Source organism: Phyllostomus hastatus, unplaced genomic scaffold (assembly GCF_019186645.2).
Source record: "Phyllostomus hastatus isolate PE091 unplaced genomic scaffold, TTU_PhHast_1.1 phas_scaffold_1066, whole genome shotgun sequence".
NCBI lineage: Eukaryota > Metazoa > Chordata > Mammalia > Chiroptera > Phyllostomidae > Phyllostomus > Phyllostomus hastatus.
The window spans coordinates 28,621,649-28,640,772 of record NW_025334004.1 but is presented as its reverse complement, the minus strand read 5'-3'; the positions used below and the strand labels follow the sequence as shown (position 1 = coordinate 28,640,772).

The window sequence follows — 19,124 nt, the reverse complement described above, 5'->3', positions numbered from 1 at the left end:
CAGATACTGTCAGGTTTGTTGGCGGGGTGACAGTAGTAGATGGTATTTAACAAGCCATGGGCCTCCTCCCTGAGTGAAGAAATCAAACAGGTGCTGTACAGGGGCGTTGATAATGACGAGCCTCGCGAGATCCTCGGGTGTTTAGTTCTATTTGGGAACATTCCAGAAATCTCTGCTTAGGTAATGCATGTATATGCGATGTGATAGATTTGTTCATTTGAAGAAAACCCTGTTTTAAAGTCAGAGGGATGCGCATCGAGGTTCCCACGTGGTTGGGAAAGACAGCCTGCTGATCAGCTAGTGTTAATCTGCAGCCCGCAGACAGAGACCTGGGCCCGCCCCGGCCCGGGCCGAGCTGCAAGCAGGCGGGCAGGGGACCCCGGCTGAAGCGAGGGCTGCGTCCCCTCAGATGTGCCTCCCACTTGAAGGTTGATGAAGACCTCCCCAGGGAGCCTGTGGGTTCGTCCTTGTGGCGGTGACCTTGACTGGCTGTAGGCTAGCCCGTTGGCGTTTCCTTGTTCTGTAAAACCAGGACGCTGAGGTTCAGGGGTGTGAAGGGGCCGCCCAGGTTGATGGGGTTCATCCCAGACTCCTCTCTGTGGGTGCTGCCGCTGACGGCCATACGCTGTGGCCCTCGAACCGGGACCATCAGCATTTTCTGGGGACTCGTGAAAACTCCAGCATCCCGGACCCCACCCCACGCCTGCTGACCCAGAAACTTCAGGAGTGGAGCCGGGAAGAAGCTGGGTCACCAAACTGTCCAGGTGGTCTTCGTGCAAAATAAAGTCTGGGAGCGCTGCACTGATCCCCCTGCCCCCTGAGGAAGCCCTCGGTTGGACTAAACAGGCAGGCGAGGGAAGAAGACCGGGTTTGGTTGTGTAGGTACTCGATGGAGGGACGGGGCCCCGAGTGTCTTCTTAGAGGTGGGAACCAGGAAGTGTCACAGAGGAGGCGCCATTCGAGCTGGGCTTTGAAGGCTGAGTAGGAGCCTGCCAGGCGGGGAGTTTCGGAACAGGGGGCGCAGGGGGAGGGAACAGTGCTTGTGTGGGCAGGCAAGCCCGGGGTGTGAGGGAGGGAGCGTGGGGGCGGACCTGGGGCCAGCAGCAACCACGGCCTCAGTGTGGGCGATGCTCCTGGGTTTTACCCTGCCGGCACGTGGAGGGGTCTGTGCTCTTTCTCTTCTTTCCGTTTCTTTCTTTTCTTTTCTTTTTTTTTTTAAAGGGGAGGTTAGAGTCACTTTTCAGAAGTGAATGGTGGTCCACTCTGGTGGTCCATAGTGGACCCACGGGCTGGACCATGAGTAATGGGCTAGGGGACTTGGCGAGATGGTGGAGGTCTGGAGCAGACAGTAGACCCTGCCCTTGCTTGCTCCTGAGAACTGTTTCAGAGGTAGAATTAACCGGGGCCGGGATGTGGGGGCCGACGGGATGGTAGGCAAGAGGGAGAGCAGGGGGGCGTCAGAGCCGACTGGTAACTGCTTGGGTGGATATTTTGTGCTGATGCCAGCAAGAAAGAGGCAAGAGGAGGCGGAGGAAGAGGGAGGAGGCTGAAGGTCTCTTGCTTGTTTTGGATAAGACTCTCTGCAGACATCCAGGTGATCCATTCCCTGGGGCAGGTAGAAATGTGAACCTGCAAGCAGGGGCTTGAGAGGCCTTGACAAGGGAGATGAGGGTAGGGGAGCTGCAGGGGTGGAGGAGGAGAGCAGCGCGTAGGGGAAGGACCGGAACAGCTGGCCGGGGTGGAGTTCTCTGCGTGTCCACAGATACAGGGCGGGCAAGGAGGCTCCCGGAAGGGCAACGAGACCTCTGTGACTCGTTCCTGTTTGTAATGTGCACACGCACACACACACACACCCCACGGAGAAAACAGAATGACACCGGGCCGTCAGGCACTGCACTCCACGGTGAGACTCTAGAATTGGAACAGCAGGTTCCTCCTGCCTGGCACCCCATCTTCCCACGCTGAAGGCCTCGCCGGCGGCTCTGCTTTCTCCCGGGCCGAGCCTGCTGCCGCCGGGGACTGACGGTCTCGGCGAGGAGGCCTCCCGGTGGCCGACCCGTGTGCTGGGCGCTTTCCGTGAGCGGTGTCGTTTATCACAGCCCCCGGCTTGCAGGTGAAGAGCCGTGACGTGGTGGGAAGGTCGAGGGGCTCGTCCCAGGTCACGTGATTTGTTCCCCTTTGGAACTCGGGTCTGTTCTGAGTGTGTGCTTCTGACGTCGCAGCCTGTCCTGGCCTTTTCAGGAGGGTCAGCGGGGAGGGGACCGAAGCGAGCCTGAGGCCCTAACGCTGCAGGGTCCATGGAGGACCCAGGGGGCGGCTGTGGGAGTCGGAGGAGCTTCTGACGAGATGGGCGGTTTACCACCGTCTGCGTGGGGCCGAGTGCTGTCGTCCGGGCTCACGGGTGCCAATGTGCTCCAGGTCGAGGGTCAGGTTTTCAGATCCGGAGATCCCCTGTATTCAGTCACCTCTGCAAGGCCACCCTTGACCTTAAAGACTGGGTTGATAAAGGTCAAGGCAAATCCTCTTCCTTCCTTGGACTCCTTGTGAGGCCCAAACCCCGCCCCCCAACTCCCTTCCTGCTTGGGGGGGTACCACAAGGGATTCCCAGGGGCCCCTGTAGGTTGGCAGGGCTGGCGTTTCGATGAGGGGGTAGGTGTCCCCTAGGACAGTGTGCCCTTGGACGCCCTGAAGATCCCAAGAACTGCCAGCTTCCTCTGCCCTCTCCGGCGAGCGTGTTTCTAGAAGGTCGGAGGCTCGGGGCCCAAAGGGCCAGGCGGCCAAGCGTCTCAGACCCTCATTGCGCACCAGACCTGGGGGTGCAGGGCCCCTCCGACGTAACTGCCAGCCCCACGTTCTGCATCCCGGGCACCGGGTCGTCTCATGGCCCAGCTCGTTGGGAAATGCTTTGCGAACAAAGAAGGGGCTCAGTGTGGAAGTTCTCGGTCGAGCAAAGGGAGGAGCATCAAGGGATTTATGCCGTCGACACTCTCGCTGTCTGAGTTCCGGTTGCTCCTGCGGGGATTTTGCTCTTGTGAATGTGAGAGTTCGGTGCAAGTGTGGTGACCGGGAGAGAACCTACCCTCCTGTTCTCTCTCTCTCTCTCTCTCCCCTCCCTCCCCCCTCCCTCCCCCTCTCCCTCTGTACCCCCCCACCCCACCCCAGCTGAAAACGTCAGGATCAGGGATCAGGCTGCTGACCAAACAGGGCCTGACTACTCGGTGACCCCCACCCCCAAATGAGTGTGTTCGTCAGCACGGCGCTATTTCTACATTTGTATTTTCTCTCTTCGAGCCTGAAGAGCTGTTTGCCCCGTTTCTCAAAGACAGACCTAAATTATATGACCGGTGTGCCTAAATATATAATTTGTAATGGTTACCATATTGGAAGCATTGGCCACTATTCCAGTCGATCATCAGGAATGGGAGCGGGTCTGGAGTTTTCTCTGGGACAGTCAGGCTGCCGTGGCAGAGGTGGCCATTAGCGGCGGTCACGGCCCCGTGATCCCGACCGGGGGGGGGGGGGCGGGTTTAAGTCCTGACGTGTGTCCACAAGGCACCCTGACGCCCGGTGTAGGGGGAGGGCAAGCGCGGCGGCCGCTCAGCCCGCTCGCTGACCTGCGTTCCATTGCTCTGACTTTCTCGGGTCCCGTCCTCCTGCTGGCAGCGTTTCTCGAGGTGGAGACCTTTCATCTTTTATGTTGTGCAGAGTATGAGGAACAAGTAGTACCTATGCCTTATAAGGCCTCCGTTTGATGTGAGGGTTTTTTCCTCCTGCCAGTCTGTTCTTGTAGAGGGGGAGCTTTGAGGACGGCTGAGCCGCAGCCGCCGGCTCCGTCGCTGTCTTCGTTGCCCGCGTGTCTGCAGGGCCCCCGAGCTGGGGCCCTCGAGGGCTGTCCCTTCCAAGTTCATGGTGGGCACCTCCGTAGCTTTCTCTCTCTCTCTGTTGGTGGGTTTTGATGCCAGCGAGGCCAGAATGTGCCAGTGAAACGTGGGGGGTCCTCTCTTCCCAAAGCCCCGACGCTGGAAGTCATTGACAAACTGCTGCAATGCTGGTTGTCTGTCTATCTGTCCAGCCTCCCTCGATGCCAGGGGTGCCATGTACACGAGAAGTCTGTATTCCACTCCCATGGACAGAACACTGGGTGCCGGCCAGGTGAAAAGTTCCTCCCAGGACTGGGGCGTGGCCGCTGCAGGCCACCTGGAAGACCAGGAGGGTGGCTCTGAGTTCCCCGGAGCGGGCAGCACCCACCGCCACGTCCTTGCCAGGGGTTTCCCGCACCGTGACATCGCACCTGTCCCACACCAGGGACATCGGCAGCTTCCTTCTGTGTTTCTTCTGTCGGGACACGGGCAGCCCCACAGCGGGGCCGTCCGCTCCTCTTGCACCGGGCGGCCGAGGATGAGGGTGGCGCTGGGAAACTGAGGCTGCCTTGTGGCCCCCGCCCGAAAGGCTCCGCCAGAGCTGCCGTGGGAGCCCCGGGCCGTGCAAGGGCCGTGCCAAGAGCCCAGGGCTCGCTCTGCAGGCCATGCCCCTGCCGGGGGGGGGGGGCGCCTCTGCTGCACTTGCACCTGCCTGGCGCCTCGCCCTCTCCCCCGCCCAACCCCCCTCCCCACCCAGCCCCGGCTAGGAATCTCTGTCTGGATTTCTATTGCTTCCTCCTTTCTTCCCCTTTCCGCAGGAATGTGTTGAGGGTTTGAACTCCCTTGGCTTTCTGAGAGGGAGGTACCTCCAGGGAGGCGTTCTGGGGGTGACCCCAGTCCACCCTTGAAGCCGGGGTCCCCGTTTCTTAGCTGCGATTAACCTTGACACCTGAAAGGACACCGTCCCGAGGAAACCCCAGAAAGGGCCTAACGCGTGGAACGGGATGCAGAGTATCGCCCCCTCGCACAGCCTGCCGTTGTCTCCCCAACAGTTTAAATCTGCCGTCCGCTCCCCGCGAAGCGGTCGGACAGGCCGGACGCGGGGTTCCCATCTGTTCCCTGTTTGCGCTCGGGCGCCATTTCAAAAACCACACGGGGAGAGTTTATGGGCAAACATTATAAAAAGTGACAGTGCAAAGTGCTGCTATCGCTGGCTTGGCAACGGAACGTGTTACCTGAAATAGCTTACTGTTGCAGCCCGTCTCCCGCGCCGCGGCGGCGGGCTCGGGGTGCCACCGGCGAGGCGTTCGCGCTCAGCCGGGTGTGGGCGATGAGCCGAGGAAGCCACCGCCTTCTGGGTGTCACGAGAGTGCTGCTCACACACGCACACGGCGAGGTTTTGTTTCCCTGTGTATCCACACTGGAGGATTCATGCAGCCTGTGGCTGGTGACATCAGCATGACATCACTGCAAGACATGAGGTCATGGCCTCTTCTACCCTGATCCCCAAAGGGACTTGTTTGTCTAGCCATTTCGGGTAACAGGGACAGAGAAATGTCCAAACCTACACTGTGTGTGTGTGTGTGTTCTGGCTTGCTCACTGCTTTTCAAATTTGAATTTATCGCATGAAAGTTACGTAGGAACATGTTTTCTGTCTGTCTGTGGAAGCCTTGGAAGGAGCATTTGCTGTGTAGCCAAGGGGCTTCTGGAATCTTCCCTCCTCGTGCAAGCAGGGCCGGGGGAATTGTCAGGAGGTGCGCTCCTTGGGGGTTTCTCCCCGCTCCCCTGCATCGGAAAGGTTAGAAGCATGACGTGGCACCAGAAAAAAGTAAATCTGGGCAATGTTAATGCTGTAAAAGGCATTATTTAAATCTCCCAGGGAACCCTCAGCTTTGTGTCCACTGTCACCTGTTACACAGTAGGGGGGGCGCCTCTGTGGAGGAGGGGCGAGGGGCCGGCCTGAGCAGGCCAGGGAGGCTGCCGGGTCAGGCGGACGCGGCATCGCTGATGTCAGAGGGGGCTGGCGCTTCGTCTCGGCACCAGGGCAGGGAAGTCCCGCCGCACAGGCCGTGAGTGGCCGGGCAGGGACGCCACCTGAAGGGTGCAGGTGCGGGAGAGAAGCCAGAGCTCCCAATGGCCGCCCTGGGAGGGGGCGGGACCAAGCTGCCTCCGCTGAGCTGTGCGGGGTTCGGGCCAGGCCTTTCTGGTGTTCTGGGCACCGTGGCCTGAGTTGTCTTTGAGGCAGGAACCTGCAGGCTGGGTGGCGAGGGAGGGGACCGTGGTGGCATCCTGCCCCTCCCCTCATGCACCCCACTCACCCTTCCGGACTCTGCGTCTTCCTGCTCATCTCCCTTCCCCTCCTTTCTGTTGCTTCCGACGGCTGTCTTCCCCCCAAGACGCCCTTGAGGTCCTCCCGAGAGGCACGGTGTGGCTGCCGGCTTCCTTCTGCAGGGTTCCCCAAGGACACCGCAGACCCCCAGATAAGCCTTTTGTGAAGTGGCCACTCAGGCGAGGGGAGAGCGTGCGCTTTCTGAACTGACCGCGGCAGCAGTTACTGGCTCGGTTTTGCCAAGGAACGTCGTTCTCTTAGCGATGTGTTTTGGGGAATTGTTTACTGTTCTTGAAGCTTATCTTTCTTTTTTTTTTTTTTTAAGATTTTATTTATTTATTTTTAGAGAGGGAAGGGGGGGGGAGAGAGAGAGAGAGAAACACCAATGTGTGGTTGCTGGGGGTCATGGCCTGCAACCCAGGCACGTGCCCTGGCTGGGAATCAAACCTGCGACACTTTGGTTTGCAGCCCGCGCTCAATCCACGGAGCTGTGCCAGCCAGGGAAAGCTTGTCTTTCTAATTGGAGACCTAGGTAACAGTTTTGACCTGGTTTTATTGGAAATAAAAACCCACTTTTAGTGCGTCAAGGCAGCTTACCGGGCCATCGAGACGGGAGCCCGCCGGGAAACTTGTATCTATGGGTGGACAGATCCAAGTATTCCCCGGTTGTCCTCTGAAAGGAGTGGCGCTCAAGGTCATGGTGAGCGGGTTCAGCCTGGAAGAATGACAGTGGCAGTGACTCTCCTGGGCCCGGTGAGTTCTAGTTTGGAAGATCAGGTTCGCGTTGGTTGGCTCGTTGGGTTCTTACAAGATGTGGTCCCAACCCTGGCCGGTGTGGCTCACTGGATTGAGCCCTGGCCTGCAAACCCAAAGGTCACTGGTTCGATTCTCAGTCAGGGCACATGCCTGGGTTGCGGGCCAGCTACCCAGCTGGAGGCGTGCAAGAGGCAGCTGATCGATGTTCCCCCCCCCCTTCCTCCCTCCCTCCTCCTCTCTCTAAAAATAAATAAATTCTTTAAATAATAACAATAATAAAAGACGTGGTCCCTGCCCTCCTCCTTCAATCCGCAGGGGCCGGTGTCCTCTTGGCGATGCTGGCCCAGCGGCTCAGGCTCACTGGTTTCAGCAAGACTTGGAGGCTCACCTGTTTCAGGTGAAGGAAAGGATCCTCACTCAAATGGTTTTCTTTAAAATCAGAGAAATCACAACCCCACCTTTGTGGGGAGAGATTTTTCTGCCCCATAATTTCAACTGTCTTGCTTCTCTCTTCTGCTTTTTTTTTTTAAGCAATAGTTACTTTTTTAAAAAAGATGTATTTATTTTTAGAGGGGAGGGAGGGAGAAAGAGAGAGAGAAACATCAATGTGCGGTTGCTGGGGGCCATGGCCTGCAACCTAGGCATGTGCCATGACTGGGAATCGAACCTGGGACACTTTGGTTCGCAGCCCGCGCTCAATCCACTGAGCTACGCCAGCCAGGGCCTCTGTTCTACCGTTTAAACAATCTTAGCGCATTCCTCTGCCTCCACGACACAGGGACGTGGCTTCTCCTTCTCCAGGGCTGGGACGGGGGCCGGTCGGCGGCACGGCTCCCGTCTCTCCTGTCTCTCCCCGTCTCTCCCCGTCTCTCCTGTCTGGGGAGAGAAGTGTGGCCATGTGTGTCCACCTGCTTCCCTGCTCAGCGATGGCTTGGTGACCCGTTCTGACTCAGAGGAAAGCCAATGCCACAACATTCTCAGTGACTGGTAATCACACGAAGTAGTTGTAATAAATACTGTTTCATGACCCAGGCTAACTCCTGTAAATTCGCTCGAACACTGTGGGTGCCTTTCCGTAATTAGCTGTGGGAAACGGGGGACCCGAATGACATCTGGTCTTTGCCTGAACCAGCTACTGAAGTGGTTGGACCAGGTGGCCTTTTGGGCCCCGTCACTTCTGACACTGCATGAGGCTGGGACTCAAGGATGCGGGGAGACGGTCTGAGATTTGGGGTCATTCCCCATCCCCTCCTCTATCTCCTGCTCTCTGTCCCCACCTTTCTTTCCCTTTCCCTTTCCTGCCCAGTCTCCAGAGTCGGAAAGCTAGCTGTTGGTCACTCAGTTCAATTGCATCAGGACGAAAACAGCCTCGGGGCTTTTGGCCCGAGGACATTCCAGCTGAGTTCCCAGCAACGCCTTTCTAAGGGCACTTGGCCCCTCGCTCCTCTCTGGCGAGGCCTTCCCTGACCATCCGATGGGGATGCTGGCAAACTCTGTGTCAAGGGCAAGACCCTAAACGTTCGAGGCCTTTGTGAGCAACTGCTCAGCTCTGCCATCACAAAGCGACAGCAGCCCGGCACGATGACCACGGACCATTTTCACTGGGGAAACAAATGAGCGTGGCAGTGCGCCCGTCAGGGCGGGGGTGGGGGGGGTTCGCCAGCTCCACCTCTGGATAGAGCCCTCCCCCCACCTTCTCCGGGGGCGCCGCTGTCTGGCTGTATTCCCCCTGACACGTATACGACCACCTCCCGCGCCTTCTGTTTTTTTGCAGATTTTATATTTATGTCTGCTCCCCTCCGCCCACTGGAATGAGACTGTTGCAGGGACTGTTGAGTGCCGGGGCTGTGTTTGTTCCTTGTTGCTGCCTGAGCACCCCGAGTAAAGTGAGGCTCATAGTAGGTGTTCAGTAAATGATTGCTGAACGAGGAAGAACAAACTTGAAACTGAACCTGCCTGCCCGTTGGGCTTTCCGCCCTTGTGTGGGGGGCCACGGGGGTCCCTGTTAAACTCAACTCCTGTTTTCTTCCTTTTGTTGGGGCTGTCGTTTTCTGTGCACGTTCTGTGCCACACCTGCCCCTCCTTGGGGTGCGTGCCTGCGGAGGCGCCCCTCTGGGGGCCCTGGCCGTCGTCCCGTGGTGGCTGTGGGTGGCGGTGGTCAGGTGGTCAGGTGGTCAGGAGGTCAGGAGCGATGCCGGCGCCAGGTGCCAGGTGCGTGCAGTGCAGCCCTCGCCGATCCTTCAGCAGTGGGGCCGAAAGGCGAAGCAGCTTCGTTTCGATCTGATTTGGGAGATGCATGCAGACCACACTCAGAGGACAAGCAACTCTGATGTCGTCCAGATTTGGAGCCGTCCCAGAGCCAGAAGCCTCTGTGTTTCCCAGACCTGGGACTTCGGGTGCCATTCACAGTTCTCACCTGGAGGAGGACTGGGTGCCAATGGATTCACGGACTCGCGTGGGTCCCAGCCGGCGGCTCCGGCTGTTCCCCTTAAGGGTTCATGGTCCCTTGTGGCTGCGCACAGAGGGTGCACAGCGCCCTCCAGCCCTGCATACCTGTGGACTGGGGTTCTGTGTTCAAGGCTCCAATCTGAGCCTTGTATCTCCAGGGACAGCCCCGAGGGAGGGAGGGGCAGGGCGCAAAGGTGGCCGCTCGTCCTGAGCCCTCCCTCCCTCCCTCCTGTGTCTTGGTGTCTTTTCAGAGACAGGAAGGTGGTGACCCACTTCCCTCCGGGTCGGGGTGACCGGTGGCAAGCCTCACCCAGGACTGGGGACTGAGGGGTTTGGGCTTTGCAGGATGAAATGCGTTTAGCAGGGCGGCCAGGAAGGAAGCGCTGGCCCTAAAGGGACACAGGCAGAGGCCCGAGGGGGCTGGGACCCAGGGTGTGTGGTGGGTGTGGGCCTTTAATGGTGGGGAGGGTGGTGGGGGGGCTTGGTGTTGGCGTGCAGTGCACTCGGTGGATTTGTTTCAGGGTCCGTTTATGTACCATGGAGACTGCCCGCTCCCTGCTGTCTGGGGCATTTTACATTTTGTTTCTGGTGTTACGAGCTCTAGGCTTTTATCATTGTTAGGAAAAATAGCTTGCCCCAGCTCACCCGGCACCAAATTCAGTCTTCTTTAGGCCAGCGGCGCTCCAGTCTGAGCCCGAGAGCCCACGAAAACCCAGGCGGTGGTTTTGTGGAAGTGCCCACTCACTGGTTTTGAGTTGGAAGCATTTCAGGAAGCCTGGCTTTGTGACCACAGGCAACGTGTAGCTCAGTAAGTGGGTGTGTGTGTGCACGCACGCACCTGTGTGTGGACACAGTCCTACAGCCATGTCGAGTGAAGAAGTTTGTAAAACGCACGTTCTGACACGTAAAAAACCACCGCGCCAAGGGAATTTCTCCAGGATCCCATGGCAGGCCCTTGCCGGCGGGCTGCGGATTGGCAAGGGACTTAAAAGTTTTCTTGTACAGGAGCCTTCCCTGTTGGGTCCCGGGGTTGTGGTTAAAGCCCTCCGGTGTGGGGTCACTCAGCGGGCATGGGGTCACTGGGCGGGGCCACTTCTGCTGGGGGCTTCCTCTGGTTCCTGTTTCCGATGCTCCGCTCTCTGCCCGAAGGAGGGCCGCTCCTGGCTTCCTGGGGGTCTCGGTGGTTTCGGGGGGAGAGGCCAGCCTTGCCCGGGCCATTTGCAAACGAGAACTGCTCTCCTGGGGACACGGGGGCCTCTAACTGACCTGTGTTGGATGGACGTTCTCTCCTGCTCCTCCTTTCCCACCTGTCTCCATCTTCTCTCTCCCACCTTTCTGCAGAGCCGCCAACCAAATACCAAATCTCCCAACCAGAAGTTTTCGTGGCCGCGCCCGGGGAGTCGCTAGAGTTGCGCTGCCAGTTGAGAGACGCTGCCATGATCAGTTGGACTAAGGATGGGGTACACTTGGGGCCCGACAATAGGACAGTGCTTATTGGGGAGTACTTGCAGATAAAAGGCGCCACGCCTAGAGACTCCGGCCTCTATGCTTGTACGGCTGCTAGGACTGTAGACAGTGAGACTGTCTACTTCGTGGTGAATGTCACAGGTGAGTCGGCCTGCGAGCCCTCTGCTCTCTCTCCTCTGTAGCCGTTTTCTGGGTCGAATGTCACTGGGCAGGTGACGTCCTAGTGGGGTGTCTGCTCATTGGGCGCCAGGCCCAGAGCTTCCGCAGTCTGTCACATTTATCTGCTTCTGAAGTTCTTCCTGGGGACCTGGTGTATCAGGGAGGCTGGTCATTGGAGATGACAGGGTTCTCATGTGCAAGGTGATACTTGTAAGACCGCACGCTTTTCTAGAAGAACAACGCACGTCCGGCCCCACCCCCTGCCACCGGCACCCGTGGCATGTAGAATAGAGGAATGAAATCTGGGTGCTGAAGGTTTCAGATTTCCTTGATTAAAGCTGAGTTTCTCTCCTGGATTCTCCTTTCATGCAGTAAGCGGGGCTGCCCGGGCCCCCTGCTTGCTGGCCGAGTTTAAAGTTTTGTTTTCACAGTCTCAGTAAATGGTCGGAAGACCACACAGGACCGAGTTTTCCTAGGGACTAATAATTCCTTCCTCGAGGGAGACCCCCCGCGTGCTGAAAGGTTTTGCTGGAAAGAATCTTTGGTTAGCACTCAGCCCGCGAGTTTGCTGGGGACTCGAGTGCCATTTGCAGCTTAAAACCCAGTTTCTGTATGTCTAGCTTTGTAGAGTGTTTACATTAGTGGGAAAGAAAGTGAAAACCATTGAGAATTGTAACACAGACCAACTGTCTGCGTGGAGAGAGAACCGAAGCCGCGGAGACCATCCTAACCGAACTCGGTCTCGGGCTTCGCGAGTGGGTTCTGGGCTGCCGCCGCCCCGCAGGACCGAGCTGTAGGTGCCGGGAGCCTGTTGCCCGGCAGACACACAACCATGGGTCTGTTGTTTTGCACGCAGATGCCATCTCCTCCGGAGACGATGAGGACGACACCGACGGCTTCGAGGATTTCGTCAGTGAGAACAGTAACAACAAGAGTAAGTAACAGCTGCCCCCGGAGGTCCCCGCTGGAGAGGAGAGCTCGGTGGGACGCCCTGCCTCTAACCTGTCTTCCTGTCGACTCTTCGCAAGGCCCCGCCCTTGACCCTCCTTTCTCCGCTGTGTCTGCTCCCCTGACTTTCAGTTCTGAGAATAAACCAGTGTTGCTGTACACCCTCCGCTACTGTCCGTTTGTCCTTTCTTGTCGTGTCCGTAAACCACTCTCCTGTGAGCGCAGTTACAACTTTTCTTTCCTCGGTTTTCTCTTTCCCTCTGGTTTCTCACTGTTTGGGGACACGGCAGGCCCCCCCCAGAACATCCCGGTTTTCTCTGTAACCATCGATGGTGCTACACTCACCCCAGGGATACTCAGCTGGTGGGAGGGGATTCTTCTTTTTCTCCCCGCTCTGGGACGCACTGGGCCGTTCGTCCTGGGGGACAGTGGGCCATGTTTGATTGTCACAACAGGGGCGGGGGTGCTAGCGGCGTCCCGTGGGTAGAGGCCAGAGGGGTTGCTAAAAATCCTACGATGCAGAGGATGGTCCCATGACCAAGAACGACCTGGGTGGTGTTGAGGGTGAGAAGCCACGGCTTTTAAAATGCTGCCGCATGCTGAGCAGAAAGAAGGAAAGTGTGCCTTCCCTGGCTGATAGAAAAGGGGGGCGATGAATGCTGTTTGCTTAGTTAAGGTCAAATACCAAGCACTGACACATAGGAGGCCTTTACTTGATGAGTAAGTATGGCTGCTCGGAACTGGCAGCAGCTACGGATTGGCGCCTGAGTTCAAAGCCTGCCACCGCTTCCAAGTTGGGTGACCTTGGGCAAGTCGTGGAACGTCTGTGCCTCGGTTTATTCAACTGTAAAATGGGAATAATAACAACATCTGATGGGTTGTTACGAAGAGCAGATGCGTTCGTATCTGGACAGTGCTCAGGAAAAGATTTGCGAGTGTCCAATAAAGAAGGTGATACGGAGCGTTGGTTGTATTTTCCAGTCCCGTGGCTGGCATGGTGGCCCCAAAGCCATGCTGTGCTCGCCACTAGCGTTTGTTGCTTAGATGTATATTCTACGTTTCCTCAAAAGGATTTCAGTCCGTGAAATCAATTTAAACAAGGCCTAAATAATAAAGACAACTAGTTACTGACACAGGCCCAGGGTTTTTAAGGGGAAGGAGAGAACGCCAGTCTTGTCAAACACCTGCAGTCACGTGTTTCTTCTTTCGTGGGAACTGGACTTGTCCCTGCGTCTGCCAGGTCCGAGCAGCGTGGTCAGGAAGGGAGACGTTTTGGTTTATATGGTCTTATAGCTTCTGGCAAGAGAAAGCGTGGGGCTCGGTTCCCTGGCGTGCATCCCTGAGAACTTAGGAGAAGTGAAACTTCTCAGGCCCCACCCCAGACCCACGGAGTTCAAAACCGTGGGGGTGAGTCTGATGCACCCTGAAGTGGGAGGACCCCTGGCTTCGGGGTTCACGTGCACGGATCTGCCTCAAACAGGAGTGCACTGTCCGAGCAGTCGCCCATAAAACGGTGGGTAATGAGGTGAGTGAGGGTGCTTTCCACTGTGATTTGTGCCTACCTTCTAATGAGGCTGTTATGTTTTAATAACAACGCCCTGGTGCATCAGAAGACATCACTCGCTTCTTACTAGGTCTTTGGCTCCGGCAGGGGAGGCAGTGAATGACCGTGGCAGCGAGGACCAGGTCCTGCTGTGGGCAGCCTCTCTGTGGGCTGCTGGCTCAGTCAGCGGCCCCCAGCACCCCGGCAGGGTGGAGGGAAGAGTTATTCCTGTTTGATGGAGTGGGAATTCATGAATCAGGGAGCAAGCGGCACAGCCGCGGTTCCTGGTGGGCCTGTTGCATGTCCCATCACAGCGCCCCTGGTTCAGTGCCCAGGGTGGCGACGGGGGTGCAGTGTGGAGGTCGGCACTGCTGTCTGCAGCTCTGCAGCGGCGCCCACACGCGGGCACCATTGCTGCTGACTGGGAGACGTCTGGCGCCGTCAGCTCGGTCGTGTTGGCGTGCCTGGGAGCTGTGCTGTCCTGCCGGCCCGTACCATGGCCACTAGTCCTGATCAGTAATGCCCTGACACAATGCTTGGGAAGCGATAACATGGGACGGCAAGGTAGAGGTGACATAACAAGCAGGCCGAGTGACCGGAACCCTGTCTCATGAATCGGAAGGATGACCTGCCTCGGACCTGCAGCTCTGCGCCCCGGACTCGAGCCCCGACTGCCCAGTGCCCAGGCAGAAGGGCCCGGTAGCGGAATGCCCCACTTCATGAATGCCAGCCCTCATCGGGTGACTCACCATGCCCTCACCTTGCAACCGGGGTTCTTGGTAATTAGCTCTCGGATGACACCGGCCCCGCCCCAAAAGGGGTGCTCAGCGGTGATTAAGGGCCGGTGTTAGCTGTCCCGGGGAGATACTGCTGTCAGGAGCCGCCTCTGGACGGTGCCTGTGAAACATTAGACGTGATTTAAAGCGATAGCCGGCGTTCTTCGCTGGCTACTCAGCCTCTGCCATCTGTTCGCGTGATTAGGCTGGTCTGATTCACAGGTGCAGCCTGGGGCGGCTGAGATGAAGCAGCTGCGGCCTGTGGGGACAGAGGAATGCCCTGGCCAGGGTCATTGGCAAGGCGGGGAAGGGGATGTTGCCATTACAACGATTTTTGCTACCTCCAATGTCAAATGCTTGACCCGATTAACAGGGAAAACTGTAGAAGCACCGCATTCTTGGCATTTCCAGCCACCTGGAAAATGCCCGTTGTCCGCTCGGATTCCTGGGGCGCCTTCTGATGGTCTGGGAACGCCACTGGGGCGTGTCTGAGAGTTCCTGCTCGGTGACGTTCAACAGACGGCGCGCCCGTGACCCTGTGCTGACAGTGACATCGCTGGGCTTTTCTGAAGATTTTTTTTTTTTTTCTCTTTCTGGGTGGGTCGATGTCAGGTCTGTATCTTGAGGCCTGAAAATACCTTGCTGGTTATTCGCTCGGCTGGTATGCTCGATGATGGTTTAACTTACTCTGGTGGTTCACTATCCAAAGGCAAGCCTGTCTGCCAGGTAGAGTTCTTCTCCGATTCTCTGCAGAGCACACAAAGCGTGGAGCAATGGCCAGAATGGAGGCAAGACGGTTGAATGTTGGCCATGACGCTGGTGTCTGTTAACACCAGGGCCTGACCTGGTTTCAGCAGGAGTGTTTGGCAATATTCAGTCCAGTCAGACGAAACCCAGGTCCCCCATGGGCTCCTGTGGCGAGTGTCCTCATTCCCACAAGGAGATCCGGCCGCTCGGCTTTGAGGATCGAGTTCTGCCTCTTCAAGTGCATCATCACGTGGCGTCTCAGACCCGGCTCCCCAGTGGGCTGCCTCTGGCCGGCGAGGACCGGCCCGGGTGGAGAATAAATACTTGGCGAAGCCACAGTCCTCACACACGTCTCCTTGATGAGGGGTCTCGTTAAAAACGGCCGTCCGCCTGAAGCCAATAAGCTGGTCCACAGCAGTTCTCGGCCAGAATGGGCTGTGTTTTGAAATGGAATTGGAAGCCACCTCTTGCCGGGACCCCTTCTCGGAGACTTTGGCGCCGGTCAGCAGCATCCAAGCTCTGAAGTGTTCTGTGGTTACAGCGTGTTTAATTTCGTCTTCTCTCGAGGTTTTTCGCACCGGTGGCCCCCAAGACCCGTTTTACCAAACAGCATCATCCATCACCGTCCTGCCGCCTAGGTGTCGGACCCCCCCCCCCCCCGCCGCATGCGCTGATTTCATTGGTCTAACTTTCCCCACTCTCCTAAGCCCCCTTCTTCCACCCCAGGTGTGAAAGGTATACTGAGGCCATGTTCAGCTGGTGACCTCACGTCTTACTGGTGCTAGACATTTCCTGGAACAGAACGATCCCGTGATGTCCTCAGAGGCCGGGCTGCCGGGAAGTGACGTCGCCGCACATGCCCCTTACTGACACACAGCCCTTCTCCGCACATGAAGTTGCCGGTTCAAATCCCGTGCCGTTTCAGATTTTGAAATGCCATCCAGGTTGCAGGTTTACAAGGTTCTGAGTCTATACGTTTAGCCAAGGAAAGCGCAATTTACGAGAACAAGTCCTTGTTCTAGGTGTCTTCCTGGGTTATCTGGCAGCGAATAAGTTGACGTGCATGTCCATGTGGTGGGAATGATCTTCATTGCCCCCAACTTGGGTGCAAGGGGTTTATGTTTCTGAGGAGCCTGAGACTTTGCTGATGGGACGATCATGACTGACAGCTCAGGGGGGCTTCTCAGCCAGAGGGGGTTGGTGGCGCCGCAGCTGTACGGGACTCCTGCCGCCGGAGTGGTTCTTTCTATCCAGCGGAGGCGGTTTCCCGTTTTGTTGTCATGCCTGTTGAGACCTGTAGCAGATGCCCGTACCTGTGTGTGTCAGGGAGAAAGGCAGATTTGGTTGGAAGTAACGAGGGAAAATGGAGGTTCTTGGCCTTGGGGCTTCAAACTCCTTTCATTGATGAATCTGCTGATAATGGTTTCTAGTCACCTTTGCTTCAATTGGGATGTTCACTTGGTAGACATTATTTCTAAGTTGGTAAAGGGTGGTTTCTTAGTTGTGTTGAGGTGTCCAGGAATTAAAAACAAACACACAAAACCAAAGTGCACAGTCTTCTTACATTTCTTTTTGGAATTCCTTCCTGGAATGGGAAGCTCATCACAAATGGGTCTGGATGTTTCAGCGGGAAGGCCAGCCGTGGGGTTCTGGCCGGGAGTCTTGAATGAACAGCTTTTCTCTCTCGGGCGGTTGTGGGGGGGGGGGGCTCCATCAGACAGCATCAACGACAGGGGGAGGGTTTTCTTTTGAAGGCGGGTCCTGGAAACTCCCACGGGGCAACTGGTGCCCCAGGGGACTCCGCCACTGCACTTGCCTGGCTTGTTTTCATGTTTTTCCTACCGAATGCCTCACCGGTCAGCAAGTTCATTGTTTTAATGAGATTTCTCAGAGCAACTCCCTCTCACAGTTACACCCTCACTCACGTCTCCATATTTTGTTAGATTTGTTTTCTCTTAACTTACGAAAACCTGAAAACAAATGAACTGTGGTCTCTTGCAAGGATGGAGGGGTGGGGGCGGGGGCTCCCCGAGACAGCCCTCCACCCCCGGGGTCAGAGCATTCAAATGTCCTGATTAGTGATATTTTTAAAGGCCCTAATTATAGACTTAAGACAGAGGCCTTAGTGGGGCTTTGGGGAGTTTGTGAGACTTAATCTAGGAGTTGAAACAGGCTGTGTTTTTTTTTGTTTTTTTTTTTTACTTTTTTTATTTTTGCGTCAATAAAAATACAGTTGGCAGTCCTCAGCGCCCACGGCTCACGTAAATCTTGAACTTTGGACTTAATTACCATGGGAGAGTTCAGAGGGCAGCCTGGAGCGGTGGAAAGAGCACTGCTCAGGGAGCTGGAGACTTGGTCTAGCCTCCGCCCGGCCTCTGGCCGAGTGACCTTGATCAAATCACTTAACCTTTTAGGTGACATTGATCCCATCAGCCGTTGGGCCAGATGGTCACTGAGGTCGCTTTTGGTACAGTGGTAATATGATTCCATGTTTTCCTTTAAACTGCTGGGCCGGGTTCACTCTTTCTGATTTCAGAGAGAGAGAGAGAGAGAGAGAGAGAGAGAGAGAGAGACCATAAGCCTCAGAGGCCAGCATTCAGATGTGTAGGGGATTTTGTAGGGGCGGGCGCAGCGGCCCACGTGTTCACATGAAGTTTAAATTGCAGGGTCAGAATACGTCCTCTCCTCCTGCCCTTTTGTTGACAGAATCAATATCTGCCCAGAACAGAGATACCTGGAAAGAGCGTTAGAACTGGGAGGGACCTTATCAAAACATTCAGTTCAGCTGCCTCGTTTTACAGCCAAAGCTTTTGACAGTTGCCCATCTGGCCCATCCAGCCATCCCCCTGATAGGCCACAGGCTACAGTCAACTCCAGTTGTACCTCCCAGGCGCCCTACCCTTGTTGGCCAGCAGACATCGGAAGGAGTATTTCTCAGAGTGGACACGGCCTGGTGATGCAAACTTACGTAAGTCACGGAGGCGGCCCCGCGAAGAAGGGGCGGTGCTGGCGAAGAAAGTCTGCGTTGAGGGAGCTCTGCGTGAAGAAGTCCCTGCTGGGTTATGCATGCGTCTCCCGCTCAACCAGCCGCGTCTTGGGACACGTCTGCTGGGTTGGAGTCGGGCCCTTCACTCTGACGGGTACACCGGGACAGTTTCGGTTCAGGAGAGGAGCGTGGCTCAGTGTACTCCACCTCCAGGACTAGATTTATTTATTTATTTTGGCAGGTTCTGCTCCTTTAACCTCCTCATTAGCATATGGTGACTAAGAGCATAGTTCTTTTTTTATAAATGCATCATCTTTTTTTTAAGATTTGTTTATTTTTAGAGAGGGAAGGGCGGGAGAGAGAGAGAGAGAGAGAGAGAGAGAGAGAGAGAGAGAGAGAGAGAGAGAAACATCAATGTGCGGTTGCTGGGGGCCGTGGCCTGCAACCCAGGCATGTGCCCTGGCTGGGAATTGAACCTGCGATGCTTTGGTTCGCAGCCTGCGCTCAATCCACTGAGCTACGCCAGCCAGGGTGGAGCAGGGCATTGTTCTTTTGCCGCATGTTCCATCAGAAGAGCCCAGAAGGCCAGAGCAGAGGGGGCCGTACCTATCTTCTGGGTACAGTTTGTCCTGCTGCCACGGGAGGGTGACCTCACGCTCCCCCTCTGTGAATTGGCATTACCCCTCAGCTCCTGTCTCCCCGAGGTTACGCCAGGGAAGGTGTACCAAGTGGGCACCATACCTTTCTTTCAAGCAACATGGTGTGGCCTTGGCTCGCAGGTTCCTTTTAAATAAAGTGGTTGAGTAAACGTGTACCAAGCACCTCCTGTGTGCTAAGGTGATCTCCACCTTTGTAGGTGGTTGATTTACACGAGTTCCTTCTCCAGATCACAGCTATGGATGCTTTTCCCCAGCCTGGGTATGAGAGAGGCAGAGGCGTCCCCAGGTAGCCTGGTCCTTGTTTCTCTCCCACTGCCTTGTGTTTTGGGGGAGCCCTGTCATTGCCACACGTCTGGGCTGCTGAAATAGCAGGAACTATTGAAGACAGGGCGAGTTTGCAGAGGACAGGAGGCCACTGATGAAGGAAACACAAGCACAGGATTCC

The 19,124-nt window shown here is 56.5% G+C and overlaps 1 protein-coding gene across 12 annotated transcripts in view; it reads left to right on the top strand.

Annotated features, from left to right (window-relative positions):
* The window catches only part of FGFR2 (fibroblast growth factor receptor 2), a 99,921-nt gene that overhangs the window by 15,382 nt on the left and 65,415 nt on the right, over window positions 1-19,124 (top strand). For 7 of the 12 annotated variants that reach the window (XM_045853821.1, XM_045853820.1, XM_045853817.1 and 4 more), the window contains exons 3-4: window positions 10,736-11,002; window positions 11,877-11,954. The exons of 3 other annotated variants lie outside the window; for them this stretch is intronic. In XM_045853821.1, coding sequence (XP_045709777.1) covers window positions 10,736-11,002; window positions 11,877-11,954 — 345 coding nt within the window. The remainder of the gene's footprint in view (window positions 1-10,735; window positions 11,003-11,876; window positions 11,955-19,124) is intronic. 2 more of the 12 variants (XM_045853825.1, XM_045853824.1) reach the window with 1 other exon arrangement.